General features: G+C 41.3%; 1 protein-coding gene and 1 long non-coding RNA gene across 2 annotated transcripts; one reads left to right on the forward strand and one right to left on the reverse strand.

Annotated features, from left to right (window-relative positions):
• Window positions 1-690: 690 nt before the first annotated feature.
• On the forward strand, window positions 691-18,862 carry ZMYND10 (zinc finger MYND-type containing 10). Its single transcript, XM_083603475.1, has 12 exons — window positions 691-1,111; window positions 2,401-2,509; window positions 4,413-4,529; window positions 5,160-5,213; window positions 6,058-6,210; window positions 7,488-7,576; window positions 8,266-8,366; window positions 9,588-9,760; window positions 11,052-11,177; window positions 13,650-13,771; window positions 15,248-15,373; window positions 17,200-18,862. Exons 1-12 carry the CDS (start codon window positions 1,014-1,016, stop codon window positions 17,309-17,311), a joined length of 1,380 nt encoding a protein of 459 aa, XP_083459601.1. The 5' UTR covers window positions 691-1,013; the 3' UTR covers window positions 17,312-18,862.
• Window positions 16,849-21,859, reverse strand: LOC310757865. The gene is made up of 2 exons (XR_014545512.1): window positions 19,529-21,859; window positions 16,849-19,430 (listed from the first exon to the last, which is right to left on the reverse strand). It is a non-coding gene; the product is annotated as an uncharacterized lncRNA (long non-coding RNA).
• Window positions 21,860-26,275: the final 4,416 nt, after the last annotated feature.

Raw genomic sequence — 26,275 nt, forward strand, 5'->3', positions numbered from 1 at the left:
GTATTTTGATATTGGAGCAGTGAATTCCTTTTACTGAATTCTCTTAACCCAACCGCCATGCCTCTAAGATGGTTGTGGGTAATGATTGATAAAGGCATTCTGTTAACCATCTCCCATATTTACCTTCCCTGATATTTAAGAAAGGGAAAAGGTTATGGATCTAAGTTATACTTTAAATAGAGCCTTACTTTCAGTCTTGGTGCTGCTCACCTGCTTTCTAGAAGTCCATGTGATGGATTAGGTTTAGCCTTCCCTCCCCAACTTAGGTGTGAGTGGAGAAGGGCAGATTCAGCTCTGGCAAGATTTATAATGATCACACAGCAAGCGCCATGGCCAAGTGGGGATCTGAATGTGGTCTCCTTAGGCTAAGACCAATGCTGTCCAGTGTATAGTTTCTTCTAACCGGAGTAGGAAAGGGAACATGCAGCCCTCCAAATGTTATTGGACTCCTAACTCCCACAATCCCCAACCAACATGGCCAATAGTTAGGGGAAACTTCATAAAATCATAGAATTGTGGAGTTGGAAGGGATCCCGGTGGTTATCTTGTCCAACCCCCTGCAATGCAGGAACCTCAACTAGATCAATTAAGTGTTTCAAATTTGTTGTTAGCCGCCCTGAGCCCGGTTTTCTGAACTGGGAAAGGCGGGGTATAAATAAATTATCATCATCATCATCCATATAGAAATCTGTTGGGGTCATATCGAATCCCGATTCTGTCTTCTATGGCACTGCATTCCCACGGCATGAGGGTTAGATGCCAGGTCTGTCTTTCTCCTTTGGCGATCACTCGTGGCCGACTAAGATGGTCTTCCATGAACGCGGTGGTCTTAACGGTGTGTCCTCAAGTGACTGCGGAGGCCCATTCTGGATCCGTAGCAGAGATATGTCGGTGGACCGCAGTGCCAAGTCCTTCCACTAGAGGTCGCTGGTGGTGGTGCTACTGCTGCAGCGGCAGCCCGCGCTCATTTCCATGGCGACGGCGTGGGGCCTGGCGTCTCCCTCGAAGCCACGATGGAGGAGGCGCTTCCCACCGTCCTGCTGCCCGGCGAAACCGAAGCGTTGGTGGAGTCGCTAAGGAACTTCCAGCTGCGGGATATCGGAAACTACGGGTACGAGGAGGAGGCCGAGCCGGAGGGAAGGGGGTGTCCATGGGTGATAGGAAATAGCGCCTCGCTGAGGGAAGGAGCCTCAGAGTCGAGCAGGCCGAAGCAGGGAGGCTGAGCCCCTTTGTGGGGACGAGTGTCTGTAGCAGTTGGATGGCAGACAGGAATCTCACAGGCAAAGCCACCGCACTTCGCTTCACCTGTGGGATTTCTGCCTGCCCCATCTGTTTTTAAAAAGGTCTGGATCCCTTATCTCCTGTTATCCTGCCACAGGTGGGGAAATAATGGCACAGGCAGTGCCACATTTCCGTATAAGCTAAACAAGCTATAGCTTAGGGCCCCACTCTCTTGGGGCCCCCCAAAAAAAATGTAAAGGAAAAAACCACTGCATGTACATTTCCAAAATGTGAGATAACAATCAAGTAAAATAAAACCTACATACAGCAACAGTGTTTTGTGTTGTGTTGGCTTCTGTGATGTAAGTCATGGGCCCCGCCTAGTAGCCTGCTCCCTAAAATATCACTGGTTTGCTCATTTCTATTTTTAGGGTACCCACATTCTGCATGGACTGATTGCATGGCAATATGTGCAAATGGCTTCAGATACCTATTAGGTCCATAAATTACCATATAGCATATATTCAACACAAAAAACAGTAACAATTTGTTGTTGACAAAGGACAGCTGGACATATAAAGGGCCCCATTACCTTCAGTAGCTTAGGGCCTCATCAAACTGAAATCCGGCCCTGGGCACAGGAGCCACGGGGGCAGCAAGAGATTATTTATCTCTATATTATTGCATTTGCATTTCACCTTTTCTCTCCAAGGAGCTCAAGGTGGCCTACATGGTTATCCCCCACCTCACTTTACCCCTCACAACAACCCTGCAAGGTAGGTTAGGCTGACAGAGAGGGTGAGGTTGCCCAGTGAGCTTCAAGGCTGAGTGAGGATTTGAACCCTCTTCTCCCAACACCGTAACCCCCCTGCCACACTGCCTATGTAGAACTGCCACTGCACCCTGAAGTGCCCTGAAGTTGGGATGGGGAGAAGAGGGGAGGCACATGCTATCCCATCAGCTGAAGACTGAAAGGATAAGAGGCAGTTAATTCTTCTCAAGGACACTAAATGCTAACAGCATTTTCAAATTAGGGATGTCATCAGATCAGAGACACTTGTGAAGTATAATCCAGTGCAATAAAATGTGAAAAGAGTGGCTGATAGCCAGAAGAAATTGTTGTTAGCGGCGGTTGCAGAGAAGAAATGGGGACTAACTACTCTCACCCTACTCTCCTAGGTGGATAAGGCAACATGAGCACATTGAGAAGCTTAACATGCAGGCAATACTGAGTGCTTCTGCTGGGCATGAGCAACTCCTTACTGAGCTTCTGGTGAACAATGGCAAGGTATGATGCATTCAACTGTGGACCAATAAGAGAAGCATTGGATTTGACAGAATCTATGTTCCCGTGAGGGACGTGGGTGGCGCTGTGGGTAAAACCTCAGCGCCTAGGACTTGCCGATCGCATGGTCGGCGGTTCGAATCCCCGCGGCGGGGTGCGCTCCCGTTGTTCGGTCCCAGCGCCTGCCAACCTAGCAGTTCGAAAGCACCCTCGGGTGCAAGTAGATAAATAGGGACCGCTTACCAGCGGGAAGGTAAACGGCGTTCCGTGTGCTGCGCTGGCTCGCCAGATGCAGCTTGTCACGCTGGCCACGTGACCCGGAAGTGTCTGCGGACAGCGCTGGCTCCTGGCCTATAGAGTGAGATGAGCGCACAACCCTAGAGTCTGGCAAGACTGGCCCGTACGGGCAGGGGTACCTTTACCTTTACCTTTTATGTTCCCGTGAACAAAGTTGAACTGTGTTTTATTTGGTACTTACATAAGGTTGCTCAAAGAGCTACTCAAGTTTATACACTTATATCCCACATAAAGTAACTACTAGCCCCACCGTGGTCACAACCATAAATGATGATTATTATAGTTTCTCTCCAAATTTACTTGACAGGGTAGAAAAAATTACTTCTTCAGCACTCTTTGTGACTACATGATGGTGGTTATGGTATTAGGAGCTAACTCAAGCTGCATTTAATGATTTTGACTATGCACTCTAAGGCCACAATCCTAAGTGAGATTTTTAACAAATTAATTATTGCATTTATATTCTGCCCTTGCTCCCAGAGGAGCCCAGGGAGGCAAACACATCAACAATTTTAAATGAAAAACATTCTAAACAACTAAAAATTCTTTTTAAAAACCCAATTACAGTTAAACTATCTAAGAGCAGTTACAGGTTTAAAATGCTCTAAGAGCTATTACAGATAAAAGCATTAGTTCATTCAGTGATCTTATGGTTGCCTGGAATCATATTCTTCAGCAAGCAAATGCCTGGGTAAATAGGAATGTTTTCAAATTATTCCTGAAAGTTAATAACAATAGAGAGAGAGAGAGACATCCCCACAAATGGGGAAACCAATAATGACAAGGTTCTGTCATGAGTCATTGACAACTGAGCAGACAACCAATTGTTGAGTCTGAGATGGGACTTAAAGGTAAAGGGACCCCTGACCATTAGGTCCAGTTGCGGACAACTCCGGCGTACAGCTCCCGGGTCATGTGGCCAGCATGACTAAGCCACTTCTGGTGAACCAGAGCAGGGCACAGAAACGCCTTTTACCTTCTCGCCGGAGCGGTACCTATTTATCTGCTTGCACTTTGACGTGCTTTCGAACTGCTAGGTTGGCAGGAGCAGGGACAGAGCAACAGGAGCTCACCCCATCACAGGGATTTGAACCACCAACCTTCTGATCAGCAAGCCCTAGGCTCTGTGGTTTAGACCACAATGCCACCCATGTCCCTTGAGATGGGACTTAGTGCCAGGTAAATATGTTTTCAACAACCCTGTGAGGTTGGTTAGGCTGAGAGTGAATGACTGGCCCAAGATCACCCAGTGAGCTTCATGGCTGAGTGGGGATTTGAACTGTGGTCTGCCAGGTCCTGGTCCGACACTAATTATTATTATTTATTAGATTTATATAGATTTATATATGTCAGGGCAGTTCTAACTGCTACACCACACTGGCTTTCAGTGTTCCATAAGAAAGACTGTGTGCACCTTCTTTCATAGTCACAGCTAATGGTTTTTTGTCTGCCCTGTGAACAGCAGTGTGTAAAGTGAGAGAATCTATTCTGCCTGCAGTAAGCTGTTTGAACATCAGAGAGACATATCACAAGCCCTGAAATTGTTTGATTCAGGCCTTACAGACCTCATATCTCACTCATTCCTGATTATTTGTTTTTTCCTGTTTAGATCCCAGTTCTGATTGAGGAATTAATCACTGTGGAAATCTGGAAGCATAAGGTATTCCCTATACTTTGCAGACTGGAGGATTTCAGACCAAAAAGCACATTTCCCATATACTTAGTGGTAAGTTTTAAAAGGGTTTTAGGTAGAATATTTCATAATACTATGCTACTTATACTGCACAATACCTGTAAGAAAGTATCACACAATGATGCTTCAGCTAGCTAAATTAGTCTGACACATCCCAGAATTATCACTATTAGGAGATTATATGTACTATTAACGTACAATAAATTTTAAGCTAAATTTCTGAGAAAGCTAATTATTTCGTTAAAGCTAGAGCTTCCAAAACATCAAAATAAATTGTCCCTTTCAAGATGGTATCACCTCACTTTAGTACCTATTATCCTGAATACAGAAAATCAGTTTTTATTTCAGTATGTAATACCCTGTTCTGATCATAACAATCCTACAGGCCAAGGTTCAGTGTAATCAACTGCAGTTTCTAAAGATGGTTTCACCACCACCACCACACACACACACGCGCACACACACACACACACACACACACATTAAATCTTTTAAATCTTAATCTGATATGTGGCAATTGTCCCACAGACTACGTTCTCACATCACTAAGATGACACAAAAGTGGAATTCTATTTCTTACAACATATTCTCTTGTTTTTTGACATTACTAATGTCTCCAGTAAATGGCATTTTGTTAATTTATGCTTTATTCTTCCACCTCAGCTACGTCATGAAGCTTCAATTATTAACCTGTTGGAGACAGTGTTTTTTCACAAGGTAGGCAGCAAATTTAGACTGTTACGAGCAAAGATTATGGACAAAAATTTCATCATGATAATTTAGGTCACTGCAGATGAATCATGATAATTCACTAAGTGGAGATTTCTCAGTGTGGTAATATGGTCCAGGGGATAATTGTTGATCTGGGCTTTTTTATTCTTTCTTATTCCTCTACTACAGATTATTTTAAAGTGGAGTAGGGTCACCTAGGGCTTCTGCATGAGCTACAAGTAACAATGTCACTGATTTGCCAATCTGTGTAAGATTTTATGTGACTTCACGTTGCAGGTCTGCTGCTCCCCAGATTGGCAGAAGTAAATTTCCACTGGCCTATCGGGGACCAGACATTACAACCTTTACCCCTACCAATCTGAAGTGCAGGCAAGTGCCCCTCAGAAACCAAATATTTGCCCCAGACTTTTTACTTCATCCCTGGTCAAGTATCCTATCTTTTCTTACCTGACCTATTGTGGAATATCCCTTTGACTCTCTTCTAGTACATTTCTTTTGCTAAACTGGTTGCAACAGTATTCAGTATTCTCTTGCTTTTCACTAAACAACATTTTAGCTCCCAACAGAATAAACCAGATGGCTTCTTATCCTAGCTATTAGACATGCATGGTCAGGCAAGAAGGTATATTGGATAAGGAAGAAACTCATTTAATCCAGGTACTGGAAATTAGGCCTAACTCATTGACAGCTATGTTTTTTCAGAGACACACTGTAGAGAACTTATACACTAGAGTGTAACCAAAGCCACTTTTTAAGTGATGAGTTGCCTTCATTTTGGAATATTGTTTCCATTCTTTCTGCAGAATTTAGCATTTCTATTATTGTGCAGGAAATCTGTGAATCAGCAGAGGATACCATTCTGGACTTGATAGATTACAGCCATAGGAAGCTGACCCTATTAGCAGCTCGAAGTGCCTGTGGGAAGATCCCAGTTGAACAAAAGCTTCAGTCAGAGGATCTTGTCAATCCTTCATCAATGCAGGTTGGTAAAAGTTGCAACCTCCCACTTCTAGATAGCCTCTTTGGGTAAAAGAAAAACTTTTTGATGGGATTTTGGTGCAATTCACCTAACCAGCTCCATCAGCGGAAACCCTATGAAAAGAATTCTGCTTGTGCAATGGGGTTTTCACCCCTCTCCCTTGCATACCTCTTGCCGGGGGGGGGGGGTCAGAGAACCACTAGAACAGCTCATGGGGGAGGGGGGATCATTCCATGTGTCAAGCTGAAATGCTTGCACAAACTGAATGTTCATCATAAGGCAATGTGGAATTCTACCCTTTAATTCCCAAGATGGAAAATTCATGTGGTGCCTCCACACCATAAAATATTTAATAAAAAAACAGATCATTTGCTACCCTTTGATCTCACAAATGTGCTTTCTGAAGTGCCTGTCTCAGTTTGCATCATGGTAGGACCAGGGGAAAAAATAATGTCTGCAAAGCTCTGAAACATTCTGTGTTAGTTTCCATAACCACATCTGCTCTCTGCAGTTATTCCCACTACTTTTTTTTTTTACTTGCTGTGAGTTAATAGTCTCTCAGACACTAAGTAAAGGAATATGCAATCATCTCCCTGCAAACCCTTCACCTTCTGATTTTGGACACAACTACCTCATAAACTGTCCAGTCCTGGTAAGGCTGTACTCACTGAAGAGTTGTAAGGAAGCAGGACCAGCTTGAGATTATGTAGCATAGGTAATAGCCGCATTTCCAATGCAGTATCAAGAAGCCGGACCAGAGAAGAGGTGCAATTAGATACAGGTTCTTTAGTACCCTGGACAGATCAGAGTGCAGGCAGCTTGTTCCCACAGGCTCCTAGCTCCCAACCCTTATCCCCCTCCCTTTGTGTTTAGCTACCCATCCTAGGCTCCACCTCAAGGGGTAGAAAGCTTTAAAGATGTAGTTTTCTAGCCTCAAACTTAACACTCCAACATTTCTCTCTTGATTCCTGTCTGGTGTATTGCCTGAATGAGGGAGCAGGTACTATGGAGCAGTCTTTCAGAAAGATTGGGGCCAGGGAATGTTATCTCTGGGAATTATGATGCAGGGAGCTAAGGTTCACTGCTGGGGCCTGGGTCCAGCACCTCTGCAACTTCACCTCTGGCCCAGGTACTGCTTGAGATGGTGCCATGACTAAGTGTCATTTGTTGAATATGGAGAGACCTTAAAAAGGTTCAGATTTCCCCACCAGCACCTGGCAGCATCACTATAGTGTTTGAGCCTTAGATATAGCTCTTTGTGTGAATTTTGCTGCTTCCAGGAACTAAAGAAACAAGCTGAGGAGATGGAGTTTGAGATCTCACTGAAAACGCTTTCTGTGTTCCGTTTCATTACCGGTCTACTAGAGAGGTATGTTCAGTTTTCATGGAAGAACTGAGGTAAACGCCTGGGAGAAGGAGTAAAGATTTTCTATATTCCCATGTCTGCTAGTTTCAATTTTGGAAGGTTCATTTATGGGTTAGTTCAGGAGTGCCACCTTGGCCCCATGGGTGCCTGGGGCTGTGCGTGCCATGCAGTGTGCATGGCCCTGGCACCAAATTTTGTGGGTGCCCAGTCCCTTCATGGGGAATTTTGTGGGTGCTCGGGCACCCAGGGCCCCAGGGAGTTGGTACCTATGGGTTAGTTCATAACTTGTAATATAATGAGAAGCTGAATTTTGATTTAAGTTGAATATTGACTTAAATTGCTATGAATACAACCATTGAAGTCTTGATGACATCCTTACCTGAATAGGAGTAAACATTTATATATGTTCATTGTGTAGTGCTGTTAATCACTTACAGTATTACTCACTGAAGTGTTGGAGTATATTCATTTTGCTATAAGTATGGTGATAGGATTTTAGCACTGCTTGCTGGTGTGTATTCTTCACTGCTGATGATTCACTGTAAGCATCCTAGCATGATTACCAACTGAGGTCTTAATTTTTGTCACTTAAATTTTTCATATTAATTTTAGTTTTGTGAACCTTGACGAAAACACTTAGCTGCTCGATTGCATAAAACTGGCATCTTCAATATATCCTTATGTTTTGTCAGTTTGCCAGTGAGTGCTGCGACAAGAATTCTGAATACCCACAACTTTCCATGTCTCTTAGTAGAGTTGGTAGAGCATTCTCCATGGAGCTGCCGTGAAGAAGGTGTGTATTATGGGCTAGGGATTGTTCCTATCAAAAAAAGAATCACATGACCTTGTTCCTTTTGATAATATCTTCTGTAGGCTTGGGTATTAAGGGTTCCTCTTGGTTGGGTCCTCTGTTGTTTGTAAATTGAGACTGGAACATCAGGATAGACTAACACTCTTCTCCATAAAACTCAGGGTTCCCCCTTTTATAGCTCTTCTGCCCAGTAAATGTATTTGTAGCTTATCATCCATTACTTCTGATGGCTATGTCTTCAACTAATTTTTGCATGATTCATCATTTTTTGTAATTAATATACGGTACAGGCTGCACCTCAACCCATGCTCTGTAACCAGTTGTGGAAATTCAAAACTATCCTTACCATAGTCCCTCTGTTTTAGTTTCTTTGTTTGTTTCCTTTTTATTTGAGCCTAGCTATTTCTTGTTGTCCCTTTCTGTTCCTGTACTGCTTTTTCTACCTCTAAAGATAAGTAGAACTGTGAAGAACAAATGTGACAGTTCACTGAACAAGCTAGGGTGCCTACTCACCCTTGTGTATCTATGAGCAGGCACCTCAGTCTGTCATTCCAAGAAGCAGACAATCACCTGAATATTCAGCTAACCAGGCAGTAGACCACAGTCATGATAGAAGGAAGCATGTATGTACAAGAGATGTATAAGGATACCACTAGGGTACTGATTTAGAAGAAATCTCATGGTGTAGCTGTAGCAGCAAAACCAGATTCCTTCATCTGCCCCAGCTGCAACAAAACATGTCTCTCCTGCGTTGGTCTCTGCAGCCATGGCAGGCTCTGTAAATCTCCAACAGATTGACTTTACTCTTGAAGGCTCACTCTTCCATTGTCTCCTGAGACAGACAGATGCAAACCATAGTTAAGGAAAAATAATTCTGTAGCTTCAGTTCTGCAAAAAGAACCCTAATAGAGAGGCTTCTTGCTGTCTGGTCCTAATAGGGTTCCAGGACCAGAAAAACAGCCTGCTCGTTATGCCCCTGAAGGACTAAATGAAGGGATAAAGAAACAAACTGGACATAAGGAAGTGTGCAAATTATACACTCCTCCCGCCCCCAAAGTTTCAGTCACATTTGCATAAGCAGCTTTTCATCCATCTTGGCCTGGAGATTTTTGCCTACTAGATCTATATTTATCATATTTAAATGTTACTTGTGATTTTAAAAATGTCCTTTTCTTTATTATCACTATTTATCATTTTCCCCAGGGAAGCTGAAAAAGTATGAGAATGGTGCATGGTATGAGGTGCCCTATGAAGACCATGTGAAGATGACTAAGTTGGATGGGCAAGTCTGGATTGCTCTCTATAACCTGCTCCTTAGCTCAGAATGTCAGCGCAAGTACAACTTCAATAATTTTAACAAAGGCCAGCTCCTGAAGGTACAGGACTACAGAGGACACAGACTGCAAGTGCATGATTCTCATAATGTTTAGTCTGGCATATTTAGATATACTATTCTAGCTTTAATCAATGTAGCAGGAACCAGGATTAAAAATTATTGATTTTTCATCAGCTAATCCATCACAACTGGGAGTAAAGTAGGGCCTATAGGCCTTAATTGAGCTAACTGGCAAATTAATATTAGTTAATTTTAAATTAATTAGTCAACAGAGGACAAATTTTATCTGTGGGACATTTATTTTGGGAGTGGGATGTTTTTGTTCTAAAGGAAACATTGAAAATGCCCTTTTCTTCTAACAGTATGTGGTAGCTTTTGTTTGGTAAATTTAAATGCCTTTATTATCTAAAAATATTGAGAATTTGGTGACACACAAATTTTGTTACAACACTGCCTTTTTCATGTGTTGGGGGGGATATTGCTTTGTTTTTGTTTTATTATGTATTTTGTGTTATCATTTTGGTTTTATTGTGAACAGCCCTGTGATCTTTGGATGAAGGGTGGTATACAAATTTTGTTGTTGTTGTTGTTGTTGTTGTTCCATCACATTCCATCTGCTGCAACAGAGGATGCAGGGCCACTCCATCCATGCAGCTGAGAGACCAGCAACTTTTGATGCCTTCTTTCCTTGAACATTTCCACCCTGGCTGATCATTATAAAAACTTGTAACTTAGTTTGCTTCATCCTCCCACATATTTTCCTTCTTTTTAGTGATCTGTAAGTCACTTTCAGAGCCTTTTTAGGCAAAGAGTGGGTTTTAAAAAATCAATTGAAGAGTAAGAAGATAAATTTGCTTAGGACAGTGGTACTGCATTCTGTATAGAAATTATATTGGTATGGACTTTTAAAGTCCTAAACGGCCTCAGTCCTGTATACCTGAAGGAGTGTCTCCGCCCCCATCCTTCAGCCTAGACACTGAGATCTAGCTCCAAGGGCCTTCTGGTGGCTCCTTCACACCTGCTTAATATGGGAGCTGGAGGGCTACTTGTTTATATCTTTCTCTGCAGTAATTATAATAGTTGCAACTGATGGCCTCTTTGCTGTTCCAAGTGTAGCAAATTTCTGCCTCCTTGTATTGTTGCTTCCAGTTTTTTGTTGAGCAGTGGAGATTGGGTAATTTGAAATGCATTGTTTTACTTAACCAGCTCTGAGATCTGAGACAGATCTGAGAGAGAAAGTATAAAAGTGTCCGTTGTTCATACAGATCCTTTTACTTAGCATATGGCTTATTCTTAACATTTTTTTAAATCTTGTGATCATCTCTGTTTAGCTCCGTGCCTTCCTGACCGAAGTCCTCATTGACCAATTCCCCAATCTTCTCGAGCTGCAAAGATTCCTGAGCCATCTTGCTGTGACAGACCCTGCTCCACCCAGGAAGGACCTCATACTAGAGCAGGTATATCCAAAACTGTCTCCTTCTAGCCAACTTTTTTATTCCTGCACTTCAATTTTCCTTCATTATCACTGGATTTTCGAAGGCATTTGCAGCTTTGATATTTCAGATTTATGCCCACAGCATATTTCAATGGAAAATATGCCACAATACTTGTCAATTATTGTTTGTGTATCTGTGGCAAGGAAGGGGTGGAAAACATTGTTCAATATGTGCTCTGTTGCTCTCTTCATAATTCTCCCAGAGATAGATTTATTAAAGGAATTATTCAGAGAGTTTCCTTTTTGAATAATAAGAAAAACTGTTATTTGTTGGTGGATGGGGATAAATATACAACATATAAGGTTTCTGTGTTTGCCTTAGCAACCTACTTCTATACTGTTTGTATTTTCCTATTTTCGTGTTGATGGTTTCCAACAAATAAGTTTGACTGTAGAGTTTACCAATCCCAAAGTATGTTGCAGGTTGATTAGGTGAAATATACCAATTCAGTAAAATACAGGTTAAGCCCCAGGCATGGTCATATGGAACTCCTATGCTGAAAGGAGAAATGCAAGAAAAACTATACTACTTAACTTTGTTTTATGTTAGCTGCATACAGTTCAGACAAGGTTTGCTGCACACAGGAGAACCCATCTATATACACAGCAGCAAAATAAAAAGTCATGTTTAGAGAACTCTGGAATTAGATGATTTGGCATTAGAGCTTATTCTAAGGATAACTTAAGAGCAATCAAATATCAAAGGCAGATATGAATTTAGGAACATGATTGTTTTAACATCATCAGAATTACAGCATTTGAGCATAGAAATTCCTTAAGCAAGGATATTGATAGTCAGCAGGTAACATTATTCTAAATAGGCAAACACGTAGGAAATTAATCTAGGAGAAAGCCACAGAAAAAGAGAGCATGAAAGCATGTGAAGTTACTCCTCAAGAATATAAAGGTGTGCAATGGATCCCAGAAAAGCTGAATCCAGTGTGCTTGTGTCTAAATTCTTAATTATTGAGCTGTTCTAGTCTACTGATTCTCAGGAACATAGGAAGCTACCTTAGTCACACCATTGGCCCATTTAGCTCAGTGCTGTCTACACTGATCGGCAGCAGCTCTTCAGGGTTTCAGGCAGAAAAGCTTTTCCAGCCCTATCCTGGAGATGCTGGGAGTTGAGCCTGTGACCTTCTGCATGCAAAGCAAATGCGCTACCAATGAGCTACAGCCCTGCCCTTCTCTTAGTTTACATTGGTACCAGTAACTGAGAATTGGCATTCTGAGAGACTTTTGGTGGTGGCGGGGGTGGACGAGACTGCAGCTATGCTGTACACACCCTGGCAAGGCAAACTTCCCAATGAGCCATGAACTCACCCACTGTCTTTATGCCAAGCAATGATGAAGAGGCTTTTTTCCATCTCTGTCTCTCCACAGAGCAGTCTTTGACTCTCAGTCCCTGCGCTGCTATTTTTACTCGATAGGGGCATCAACTCTATTGAAACATCAGCTTTTCCTGTAGAGCTGAACTTCATCACACTTGCCCTTTGCCAGATTTTTCTCTCATATTTGAAAGCCCACGCCTGGGTGTTTCTTTTCAGGGAACTGACAGATTACAGAAAGTTCTATTTTAAGTAAGCTTTTAGCCATGTGGCAGATTTTTTGAAAACTACTACCGGTAGTTCCGCATTCTAGGCTCATGCCTCAATATCCACCTTCAACTTATAGTATTTGGGGCCTCCTACTGAATCCTGGAGCGTTCTGGTATTGTATTTTCTGAAGACCTGAACACTACAAATTATATTATAAATATGTAATCATCAGTGGGACAGACAGGGTTCACTCCCCTCCAAAATAATAACAACATCAGATACACACAGAGAGAGTTTAATAGCTAAATGGAACAAGTCTGTTTTTTCCATCAATGCTTCTTTTCTAAGCAAGACGTCCCTCATTTCTAGTTCATGTAACCAACATGCAGGAAACTGATTGCTAGTTGTGCCCTAGCAGTAAAGCGGATTCTAGCATGGGGAAGCAAGGATTTGGGAGATAATCAAACAGAAATATTTTTTTATTAAAAAAACAAATAGGTAGAGGACAAGCAGGCCAGGAATTGCTCATGCTGTTAAGCTTAATTCAAATCTGTCTAGAAGAGGCTGCAATTTCTTAAAAGAATTATACTGAAATTTCTTCTATTTGGCGTTTGTCCACTGTTACATAAAACTGTTCAATATTCCTTCAGAAGTCTCCCCATTCAACTCTATTGTTAGACTTTCCCTTTAGTCAGTTAAACCTAGACAGAAATCCTGCTTTTTTATTTTATATAAATAGATGCTTATCGCTTCCAAATGTGCTTGCACTCTACTGAGCTTCAGGAATTATTACTGCTCTCGAATCCCTTGCTTTAGATGGATTCACCTTTCTTTCTTTCTTTCTTTCTTTCTTTCTTTCTTTCTTTCTTTCTTTCTTTTTTTCGCTGTCCTAACAGGTTCCTGTAATATGGGAAAACATTGTCAGTAAGAACTCTGGAAAATGGCAAGCAATTGCCAAGCACCAGGTAAACAACATGTTTAGCCCTTCAGAGGAGGAACTGAAAAGCCAGGCTTGCAGGTAAAATTTTACTATGCTCAGATTCATACTATATCAAAGCTTATGTTATGGCAAGTCTTTATTTTAGCCAGCTGGATGCACAGAATCTGAAAGCTCACATGCTGAATAACAAACATTCAGCTTTCCCAATTCAACTAGGTTTAGGAACCCCCGGATGAAATTTGACTTCCTATAGTAAAATTAGAAGGTCTTTGATGTGTGAAATGTGAACTTATATTCATGTAACATAATGTCATGAAAAAAGCGTCCTTTAGTGTTCGGTTTGGAGTTGTTCAGAACTTAAAGGTAAAGGACCCCTGGACGCTTAAGTCCAGTCAAAGGCAACTATGGGGTGCGGCACTCATCTCGCTTTCAGGCCAAAGGAGCCAGAGTTTGTCCACAGACAGCTTTCCGGGTTATGCGGTCAGCATGACTAAACCGCTTCTGGTGCAATGGAACACCGTGACGGAAGCCAGAGCACACGGAAATGCCACTTACCTTCCTCCCACAGCGGTACCTCTTTATCTACTTGCACTGGTATGTTTTCGAACTGCTAGGTTGGCAGAAGCTAGGACAAAGCAATGGAAGCTCACCCCGTCGCTGTACTGATTCGAACTGCTGACCTTCTGATCGGCAAGCCCAAGAGGCTCAGTGGTTTAGACCGCAGTACCACCCGTGTCCCTGTTCAGAACTTACATCCACCTCAGGTGGGTATTCAGGCCTTTGGAGTTGCCAAGCAGGAATTGAAGCTGTGCATCATCCAAGGAAACCAAAGCAAAAACAGCTGGAGTTCAAACCTATAAAAGCCTCTTGCATGTTAACAGGCCATAGCAGATCATGTGAAACACTTCTGAGTCAGATTTGGTTTTTTGCCAAAGGGATTTGGCTCCCTGCCACATATTCGCCTTACAGGACCCAGGCACCACATCTAAGTACTGTTGCTCTAGGACTGTGTTATAGTTATCTTTTATATTGCCTTTTTCAGTTAGCAGTGTCCAAAGCACAAGAAAGCTTTCTTAGAATTAGGAAATGGGTCCACAAGTATGACCCATCAAAACTTTCCTAAATTTATTTCATTCCATTTCTGAACGTGTTTAAGTATTTCTAATTATCTCTAACTTGCTAGTGTTTGAATTCTAGTTCTGTCCTCCAGGTGTAAGGAAGTCTTTGGGAAAAGGCTTTTCCATTATGTGGTGATGTCATTGTGTGTCCAGCCTGCAGTTGTATGAAGTGTTTATAACACTGTTTTAAATCAAGATTGTGAATTTATGTATGTATGTATGTATGTATGTATGTATGTATGTATGTTCTCATATTGCACTAAATTCAACTAGCTGTCAGCTACCTTACAATACCACTTGACATTCCGCTGAATGTGATATCAGTCTTGGATGTAAAGGCTCTATCCTGTAGCACATGACGAAGACTAAGTAACTGTTGGAATTATCTGCTGTTGCTTGAAGGACTTTCTGAAGCCTGCTTTCTGTCTTAAACCAGATGGGCAAAAACATACAACCTGGATGTGATGGAAGCCCTGATCCCAGAGAAACCCAAGTGTGGGATGTGTGGCTCCGAGGCAGCAAAACGCTGCTCTCGTTGCCGGAATGAATGGTATTGCAAAAGGTAAGTACACCTAACATAAGACAGTTGCTGTGCTATACTGAGCCCTTTTTTGGGGTAGCTCATATGTAGGCAAAAGCTTCAGAGATACCCCTCAGAGCAAAAGCTATTCATTTTAAAGCCTGTATTTTGAATACTATAGGACACCTTACTGGCTTTTACCTAGACTACAATCTTGCTTTTCTGGCTCATTTGTTGTGAAATCTAGTAGTATTTACTAACATTACTGCAATCTGAGCTCTGCAACTTAGTGATTATACTGTTCCATATGAGTCTTTGCATCTTCCTTTGTAAGCATTTTCTTATGCAAAAAATACACAGTATTAATCAATCTTTAAATCATAGTTCCAAAATTAAATAAACTTTTTTCTTATAGCCTTGATTAATCTTATTAATAGGAACACTGACTATCTCAAACAATCTTTCTTTAGCAGACATTTGCTATTCTGAGGTATTTTACTACTCCTACTGAGTCCACAGTGCAGACTCTTAAACTTCCATTAGAAGAATATCCCTCCATTGCAGTTCTGTTTTCCTTACAGAAATATATGAAATTATATGAAATATATTTCAGATCCATGCTTCGACGTTCCTCATTTTATATCCACTCTCTCTTATCTAATAGACCTTTAACAATAAGACAGTCATTAGATTAGGCATATCCTAAATGACATGAGCTAACCATTCCTCACATCTTATAGGGCTGATCAAACCTCTTGCAATATACCATAGCAACTCTCATGTGTATCATTCATGCCCATTATAAAGAGGAGTTGTGCAGACTGAGGCTGCCCTTTGCTTTCTTAACTGAGTAAGAAGATACGTTTTTCTCGATGTCATATTTCAAGGTTACCTCTCATTGCTCTGACACTTAATTTCCAAACAAGGGTTAGTGGAAAACACAGCTCAGATGGAGGAAATTATTCTGTATGAATCTGCATTGGATTTCTCCCAGCCAGTTTTGTCCATAAAGCAAAATAGGGGAAGAATTATTAGTAATATTAAAACTTGAAATTTATATAGTGCTTTTCCCTAAGAACCCAAAGCACTTTTCATGATATTATCTAAGTTGTTTTTCCCAACAACCTTGTAAGCTATGGACAGTATTATTATTTACATATTGCATATGAAGATGAGAAGCTGAGCAATAGTAGCTTGTTTAAGGCTACCCAGAGAGTTTAAAGCTGATGAGAGATTTGAATCCAGGACTAATAAACTCATCATAGCCTGTATTTTTAGCCACAATGCTATACTTTCTTTAAAAATATAGAAATAAAAAATACACATTGTGCTGGCTACAGAAGGATATATAGGGGATAATAGAATTCCTGTTTATCCATACGTAGGTAAGAAAGCACAAATCAGTGTCCCACTCTCAAATATATGGGTAAAAATCACAAATTGGTGCCCCACTCCAAAGTGAACTTGTTTTACAGTATATAGTTTATACAACACCAATTCCAGTTTCCGCATCCAAATCACTGTTTAAAAATAGATTTTTAATCACTGCGTGATATAAACACTCGAGGCAAAATACTGTTTTAAGACATATACAGTACAACTTTTCTCAAGTTCATACTAGTATACCCATACAAACAAAATTAAAATAACAAAACACAATAATGAACATTTCAGTTTACTAAAATTCCACAAAGGAGATCATAGAAATCAAGAGGCAGTACCTCAAGTAGAATGGCAATCTGCTAAAGGTATCAGGGAGGCTTCAATCTTGCAGTTAACAAATTTATATATCCATATTCCATTCTGACTCCTGAGCTACCTATTATTTTTTTCTAAAATCCTTTCTTTTTTCACTCTCCCCTTTGCAGAGAGTGTCAGGTACAGCACTGGCAGAAGCACAAGAAAGCTTGCAACTTGATGGCTGATACCTTGAAGAAAATACAGGAAGATGTACAAGTGCAGACAACTCCTTCCAAGTAATTCTGATGGGTAGAGGAGTTTGCTCCAGTTCCTCCTTTGACAAATAGGCTAAATTTTAGAGTTTGAGATTAGAAAATACCCTCCTATTAACAGCATACACAGGAAGCCACTTAATGTCAGATTTAACAAACTTTTCAAACAAATACAAATTCTCATACACTAGAAGAGATTGCACAAGAAAACACTGAGCCCACTGAGTCCCTATTGGTTTAGGTTCTCTCCCCTATGCCAATTTAATCTTAAAATACCACGGCTGCTTGTCTCCTGGACTGTGAATGTGATGCATGCATATTGGACTGTTCCTGTACTAGTGACAGAGAGCTAGAGTGACTCCCTAGGAATTTGGAAGGGCTGAATTTTAGTTGTGCTAGAATTGCTTCTTTACTTTGTCATTTAGAATTTTTAAGTCTATGGAATCGTTTTGCATACTGGCTTAGATGAAGAGCCTGCCCAGTCCCATGGCACTGAAATTAACCAGATTCCCTGCTACAGTTAACAGCAGAAATGATGAAGCTGACTCACAATTGTTTTCTTTCCATGAACCGATGCAGACACTGATACCTATATACCTGATTTGAGAATGAAAACCTGAGCCTATTTTTTAAAGCCTTTATGGAAAATCATCATTAAACCCAGAAGGCACTCATCTTTTCTGGATTGTTTTTCATATGCCATTCTATAATGTTGGACACTCTCCTTATCTGACTTCCCTATGCTGCTTTTCAGAGAGAAGTAAAACAATCTAAAGAGCATGAAATATCTTGTTCAAATTCATCCCATTTTTCAGCACTGTGGAGTGTATAGACACATTCACACACAGAGAGAGCATTCTTACAATTTACAAAGTTCCTCTTAGATCTCAGTAATTTAAATTTACTTTTGAAATTATAGCTATATCCTGAATACTTGAATCTCAGTCCAGAGACAGTTCATTCTACATCTTGTTCGAAACAACTAAATTTAATTGTTTTGCAAAATGTACATTACATACAAACTGTAGCCCAAGGGCTGTTTTTGGATAAAAGCTGCTTCTGAAGGGGGTAATGAGAAGCAACAGATCAGAATGGGTGCTTGACTATATTACCCTGTTTGAAATTCCTGCCCCTGCTTGTAGCTTTCACCTCATGGGGTAGTGTTTGTAAGGACTACCGGTAAGTTATACCATTTATATATAACATGTTGTTTGATCCCAATTTATGTCAATTACTTTAATAGCTGCACTCTATATGGACCAGGATCCCAGCATTTAGAAATATTTTGATGTCTCAAAATAGCATATGTGTCTTTTGTACTGTGGGACGAAAAGAATGGAGAGGGTCAACAGGCAGTGTTACCAACTGTCCCATCTGGTTGCTTCAGAAGCATTGAGTGCTAAACCAAGGGAGGAGACAGGGAAAGGATGTGGTTAATTAAACAATTTCAGTTTTGCTGAGCTGCACGGTTTCAGAATTGAGAGCACAACACATTACATCTTTACTGAGAAAGTTGATTCTGTTATTTAATCCTTGTTTTGTTGTTAAAAATTAAACTCATGTCTGCCATGTGAGAACATTTAGGAGTGTGATGCTATGTGTAATTGATACCCTCAGGCAAGAAGTCCCAAGGGAGTGAATGAAAGTCTTGTTTAAAAGTATCAAGGAAGTCTTGGCTTTGATATTTTCAATATTTAAAGTTATTCAGAGCTTGCCAAAGAATCCTATCAATACCCACCATCACTGTTGTCCTTTCCCCTTGGAAACTGATCCTTTTATCCATTTTGCTTATATTCACCAGGGGCTTCAGGGCTAAATTAGACATGAAGGAGTAGTTGTGCAAGTGTTTGTCCTTTATGCAAATAAAAAGGTGGCTGGGGCCTATTGTTACAGAAAAAAGAGCACAGAGTGTGGGCAGCAGAAACGGCCCCTACCATGTGTTACCTTGCTGCCCTCCACTGCTTTAAACAGCTTTCCTTAATCCTGTTCTGATACCAGAGGTGAGCCATGCCGGAAGAAAATTGCTTCAGGAAGTGGATCAAAGCTAGGTAAGGTGGAAGAGGGTGGGTTTCAAACTTCCTCTGCCCATTCCTTTTAGTGTAAAGAGTGGATCCAGTCAAACCCTTATATGTGAAATGAGCTGGCATCTGCATAAAATACATATATTTATTGTATTGTTCATTTGGAAGTTCTTTGGAAGGAGCAATTACACACATACACTGATTGACTAGGGACACTGTCTTACCTCATAGTGTGTGGCTTGGCTCTGTTTGCTTGCGTCATGCTTGCTCTGCAAACATCACACATATAATTCTAGCACACTGGGACTACAGATGGATTGTAGTCTGGGAAGGACTGAGGAGTTTATAGTTTCAGGTCAGCGGTTGGACTAGATGATATTTTGGGTTATTAACTCTGATTCTGTGCATTCAGCTGTGCTCTTTGCCCATGAAGATGAAGACTAGCATCATGGTATAACACACATATGGCAAACAAGTACTGTTTCATGGTTCCTTGACCACAGTGCCCATTTTGCCTGGTTTTCATTATGTCAGTCATCCTGCCTAGATAATTGTACCTTCAAAAAGAAGATGAAAGGTTTTTTTTAATGAAGGCTTATTAGTGACAAGATTGATCTTGTCAGATGCAGTTTAACATTGGAGGTGAATTACTGGTTTAGCTAAACTTAAAAGAGATACTAAGAATAATGTTTAAATGACCTTTTACAATTTTAGGCCATCCAGTCCAGATAAATAAATGATATGAATTCAGGTATGCTTCTTGATAGTTGGTCTTGTAAGGAAAAATCAAGCTGAAATGATAATAAAGGTTGCTGCTCAAGATTTATAAAATTCTTACAGCGCTTGTTATCTCTGAGAAGATACTTCTTTTACACCAGGCACTATGGAAGTTGATGTTCATTGTTCTAATCAGCCATGAGTTCAAGAACCAGACCTATGACCAACATGATGTTTTTATTTCAACATTTCTTTGATGTCTTCCAGTGACAAAAATAAACAGGAGCCAGCTGTGTCTCAGCTAGCTTTTGCAGAAATAATAATATATCTTAATTTCCCACATTTCTAGTACTGTTCTCACCATTAGCTGTCCATAAGTATCCCAGCTGTCCCTGATTTTATAAGGCTGCAGTCCTAGACCATCTAAGCTGGGAGTAAGCACCACTAAACTCAGTGAGGCTTACTTCTGAGCAGACATGTAAAGTTTTGCATTTTAAAAATGGTTTACTTCTTGAGCTAGGCAGGCTGTGCACAGGCATTTCCTAAACCTAAGGCTTACTTTAGAAATTCCTGACTATCTAATTCTAGATTTTAGTTGAAGTGGGATTGTGGGGAGCAAAGTTGTTGACCATTAAACTCCTCCCTGCCTTCATTCTATAGTCCAAGACTCAGCTGCTTTTTGTGTGTGGTAAAAATCAAAGCATATGGAGAAAGTAAAGTTAAAAGAAGGCTGGAACAACTGCTCTTCCTTCACAAGCACATACACACACACACAACTACATTCTTCAGAGAAACAGCAGAGGAGAATGTACTCATTTGGTACTGTAATTGTAAGGTTATAGATTTGACCTTGGGGAATTGGCTAATTGTTTTTCCGGGCCTTGGTTTTCTACATTAAAATAACCAGGATAACCACTCATTGTACAATTATGAAACAATCTCTGGTCTTTAGAGGATATCATCTGTGTAAACAACAAGCGCAGTTTTCTGGCAAGGAAATATGCAGCAGCATATGTGCATGTACATAATATTATGTATAACATAAATCTATTCCTTTATCAATTTCCGCTTCACTTCCACATCACATATCCTGCAAACATTTCTTGTTCTAGGAAACTAAAGAATAGCAAATCAGAGGTTATTGTCTTGTAAATGAGCTTTTAACTGATTAACCAGCTAGAAGGAAGGAAGGAGACAATCTACAAGAGGGGGAAATGTTCCATCAGTTTTGTTCATGTTTAAAGTCTAGGTCCTTCCTAGCTGAGATATGGGAGTGGGTTGGCTTGGCAGATGTTGGAATGGAAATAACAAAAGATTTCACATATCACTTTTTATTCTTGGAACAGTGGCTATATCACTGCTGTCAACATAGTTGATTTGTACACCTTTTCCTCAAAGTGAAAAGGTTTGTGTTATCTATGATGTACATACAAACAAAAGGCTCAGAGGTGAATTTTAAGCAATGAAGTAAGAAAAACATGAAAGGCAGAAAGTACAGTGACATAATCAGTTACATAATTGATAGTGGTAATTCACGAAATAGCCGTTGATAATACAGACATCCTGGTATTAGTAGGCCAATTAACACATGTTAACATATTGGCCCTGAATTTTCAAGTTGCAGTCTCCCTGGCCATGACTGAATAAACAAGAGTAGCACTCACATATGGAATCAAGGCCTCAATGTGAATTCAGCTACTAGCAACCCAATTTGTCTGGGGAGTCCGAACACAAGAAAAGTCTTGCTGGATCAAGCATCCTGTTCTCACAGTAGCCCACAAATTGCCTATAGGAAGCCTGCAGCACTGACCTGAGTACAACAGCACTCTCCCTGCTTGTTATACTGCCTCCAGCAATGGAGGCAAAACAGAGCCTTATCCTCCGTGCATTTGTCTAATACACTTTTAAAGCTATCTAACTTGATGGCCATTATATTATTAGTGGGAGCAATTTTTATAGATTAATTATGGGCTGTGCAAATAAATACTATAGTTTGTCTTTTCTGAATCTTCCAACGCTCAACTTTAATGGATGGCCCCAAATTTCTATTTTGGAGCTCTGAAAGTGTATTTAAACTCAAATATTGTGATAAGATGACAGAAGTGGGAACTCGGGAGAGAAAACATATCTGCATATTGGATTTACATCCATTTCCTATGTTTATGCAATGTAGTAAAAGAAGGATTGCTATTCCTTTTAAGTTCACAACTTTAAGTTGCAATTTTAATTAATACACCATGTAACATAAGTCATTCAATTGCCTATTATTACAATCAAGACAACTGTTTTGATTATGGGCAGATCTCTGGACTTCAAAAAAAATGTAGCGTGAATGTGAGCGACAAAGATGGATGGATGGATGTTTTAAAAGAAAATAATCCCAACTATAAGAGGTAGCAAGAAAAAGACTGGATCTTCCAAGGTTAAAAAAAAACCAGCCAAATTACTACAAAGTCTGCTGCTTACATCCTTCCAAATTTAACATTTCTCTGGCAGATGTTTACTCCCAGGAAATGACAAAAATAGACCCATTTCTAGACTCTTTTCAATAATATTTTTGGATTTATTCCCATGGATATTTCTTGCTAAAGTTCAAGATCCAGCTCCCTAGAGCAAGCAAGAGGCCTGTAATGTTCTCCTTGACTTGTTTTTTCCATTCCAAACTGAGATGATTTTAGGAAAATAAGCAAACCAAACAATATGGTTCCACAGCAACCACTAGCAACAATCTACTATGGACTTTGGATGCAGCCAACCTTCAGCAATAGGGCCTTGCAGGAAACCTGCCAAGGGCTTTGTGTCAGCAGTATAAAGATCAACTAGTGATTTCATCCATCAAGAGGCCACTCAGGAAAAGCCATGCCATCATTTACACCTGGTAACAAGGCTGCAGTGCATTGCTGCAACAGCCCTTCAGCCATTCAGTGCTATGTAGGTGCCTTGCTGCTTTTGAGCACTCCAGAGGTTCAACAGGACATTGTTCCTTCTGGTTCTGGATGCATCTGAAGCCCAGTGCAATGCTAATGGAGAGGTACTTCATGAAATGGGGAAGGACCACAGTAAATATCAACCACTAGTTTGGTTGTCTGCAATGCCAGCCCAAATCTGTGGTCTCTTAACTCTGTTCTCAGAATAAGCAGGAAGACAAAGCCAATTATTTTCTCTGTTTCACCTTCCCCATCTGTTCCACAATATAACTCACACACCTCACTATGAACAAGCAAAGTGGAGAAGCAGCTGAGTTCTGGGGACTTTCTGTGTTGCCAGTAACCTAGTGAAACTACATGTCATGTGGAAAACTTAATTGTCCCAATTCTGTGATTTCCTCAAAAGGAAAATGCAGATGTGGGGACTGCCAGGGAGGTTGTTATTAAACATTTGCCACAGCCAAAACAAACCAGAACAAATCATTTTGAAGAGAAGGGCAGCCTTTGAGAACATTTGTGGATGAGAAACTGTAAATTCTTCTTTACAAACGCCACCTTCACTTGCATCATTTTGGCAAATATGTTTACCCCGGACACAGAGATTTAGCTCTGAAGGCCTTCTGGAGGTCCCACCACTGATAGAAGTGAAGTTACAGGGAACCAGGCAGAGGGCCTTCTCGGTAGTGCCACCCACTCTGTGGAACGTCCTCCAATCAGACGTAAAGGAGATAAATACCGTAACTACACAACTTTTAGAAGACATCTGTAGGCAGCCCTGTATAGGGAAGTTTTTTGTATTTGATATTATTATGCTTTTATATTTGTTGGAAACTGTCCAGAGTTGCTGGGGCAATCCAGTCAGATGGGTGGGGTACATCAATCAATTATTTACTGACAAATGGTGAAGAATCACACTAAAAGCAGGCTGAAGATACCCACTTCATGCTTTGCTTCACTGAATTAGTTCACCCAAAACAAAACAGCAGCATCCTTAGTAACCCTGCTTAGGGATATAGTATGACCATCACAGTGGGGTGCAGTGCAGTCCTGCCTTCAGAAAGTTTACAAGAAGTTGTATATCTAGACCCTAAAGACTTAAGGAAGTCCAGAGTATGACTACAAACAAGAAAAAACATTTTTGTTATGCAAAGACAAATGATTAGGCTCTGTTTACACTGTGGAACTTCCCAGGCAGGAACCAGTGGGGAAGGAAATGCAGATGATGTCCACAGTCTCCATGCATTACTTATGATCCCTGACTTCAGTAGAATGTGAACAGCAAAAATACAATGTTTCCAGATGGCTACTTCTCTGAAAATGTGGCTGTTTGCCCCATCACCAACATCCAAGTGTTGACAGTTAGTTTGTCCGAGGGGGCAGTAAGTGGATAGGGAGGCCCTCACAAACAAGGACAAAAAACAATAATACCCTCTAAATTACATTATGCAATAATGAAAAACACAACTGTGAACATTTACACAGAAAGTCGCATGAAAAAACAGGTAAGCAATTACTTAAGCCAAGAATAGCAAATTATGCTGGCCAACAGGAGGCTGGTCAGACAGATTTCATAAAAATGCGAGCATAAGCAGTACTTGATGTGTATACTGAGAATAAGAGTTGGTTTCCTTGCTAAGTTTATGCTTTACTTGGTTGGAACTAACATTTAGCCATATCCAAACCAATTAGAGGTCTCAAGGAGGTGATCTAGTGCTGAGACATTATGCAGCAGGAATGAGGGGAATGCTCTAACATTTTGATTTCATTAAGGCTGGTATAGCAGCTCGTTTAAACTAAGTCTGTTGCATATTTTTAAAACTGCAAACTATGTTTTGCTTGGCACTGGAAATGTGTTGCAGTGCCTTCTGTAAAAGAACAAAGGAATGGCTTATTTTTAATATCTTGAGATAGCTAAAATGGATAAATAATAGACTCTGTTCAAAGAACAAATGGTACATGCTCACCAGACTTATTGAATGAGCAATTGCGGGGTATTTATTGCATATGGAATGTGTGCATTGTAATCTTGTATCCCTAGACAGATTAATCTAATTTTATGAGGGAAAAGGAAAGATTTAACAGCTTTTTAAAGGTCTAAGATTCTCTGTCCCATGAGCATAGGGGGGGGGGGCAGTTGCCTACCCCAGATCAAGAAAAACAACAGAAATACTTAACAGATCATTCACGTGGGTTCTGTCCCCCCTAACAAAAGTTCTGCCCCCCCCAAAAAAATTGGCTACACCCATGCTCCCTCCTCAGAAAAATAAATGGCAACAGTGCCAGCCTCAGGATTTAATGGGCCCTCAGGCAAGGCAGCCCACACCTAGTAGAGGAGGGATGTGCATATTCAGCATTCTTTCATTCTTTTCTGGGTGTTCCAGGCCTAGAGAAAATGGTGGTTGTCTGAGTGGCAGAGGCCCCTTCCCTATTTGGCACCCTAGCAAACAGCCGCCTTTGGGTGCCACTCCTTGGGGAAGAGGTCCTTTTGCTCTTGCCACCTGCTGATAACCCGAAGAGATTAACCCCGGTCGCAGAAGCCTCCCTTTGAGGGTAGGTGAGCGCTTTGCTGCCGCTCAGACCGAGCCGCGCCGTCTCCCGCCGTGCGCTCCTCCACCTCCCCAGACTTTGACGTCAGGCGCCGGCCTCTCGAAGCGCTGCGGTTGCCCGCTTCAAAAGCAGCAGCAGCAGCAGCATCGCTATAGAAACACAGCTGCAGAAGTAGAGCGCGAGCCCGGGAACCTCGCTGTGAGCGCAGGCGGAGGACCCAGCGCGGGCGAGGAGGGGAGGCGATTTGCTCGAGGTCCTTAAGGAGCCGTGGGGAGCAGCAGCTCCCCTGAAGGGGTCTCCTTTTCTCTGACGCAGCGTTTGGGATTATGAGGGACGGCTTTGCTACTCTCTGGAGCAGGGGTCAGCAAACTTTTGCAGCAGGGGGCCGGTCCACTGTCCCTCAGACCTTGTGGGGGGCCGGACTATATTGGGGGGGGCGTGAACGAATTCCTATGCCCCACAAATAACCCAGAGTTGCATTTTAAATAAAAGCACATATTCTACTCATGTAAAAACACCAGGCAGGCCCCACAAATAACCCAGAGATGCATTTTAAATAAAAGGACACATTCTACTCATGTAAAAACACGCGGATTCCCGGACCCTCAGCGGGCTGGATTTAGAAGGCAATTGGGCCGGATCCGGCCCCCGGGCCTTACTTTGTCTACCCATGCTCTGGAGTCTTAAAACTCCCGCGCCAATTCTCCCCTACTCCCTCACAGCTGTGTTTTTTTCTCCCGCCTTTTTGGCTCCCCCTGCATATCCCCCCCCAACCACACA

Source organism: Podarcis filfolensis (genome assembly GCF_964270895.1).
Source record: "Podarcis filfolensis genome assembly, chromosome: 2".
NCBI lineage: Eukaryota > Metazoa > Chordata > Lepidosauria > Squamata > Lacertidae > Podarcis > Podarcis filfolensis.

Coding starts and splice junctions, on each gene's coding strand:
- ZMYND10 (XM_083603475.1), top strand. CDS start 1,014: ATGGAGGAGGCGCTTCCCACCGTCCTGCTGCCCGGCGAAACCGAAGCG. Junction 4,530..5,159: donor CATTTCCCATATACTTAGTG/GTAAGTTTTAAA, acceptor CTTCCACCTCAG/CTACGTCATGAAGCTTCAAT. Junction 5,214..6,057: donor AGACAGTGTTTTTTCACAAG/GTAGGCAGCAAA, acceptor ATTATTGTGCAG/GAAATCTGTGAATCAGCAGA.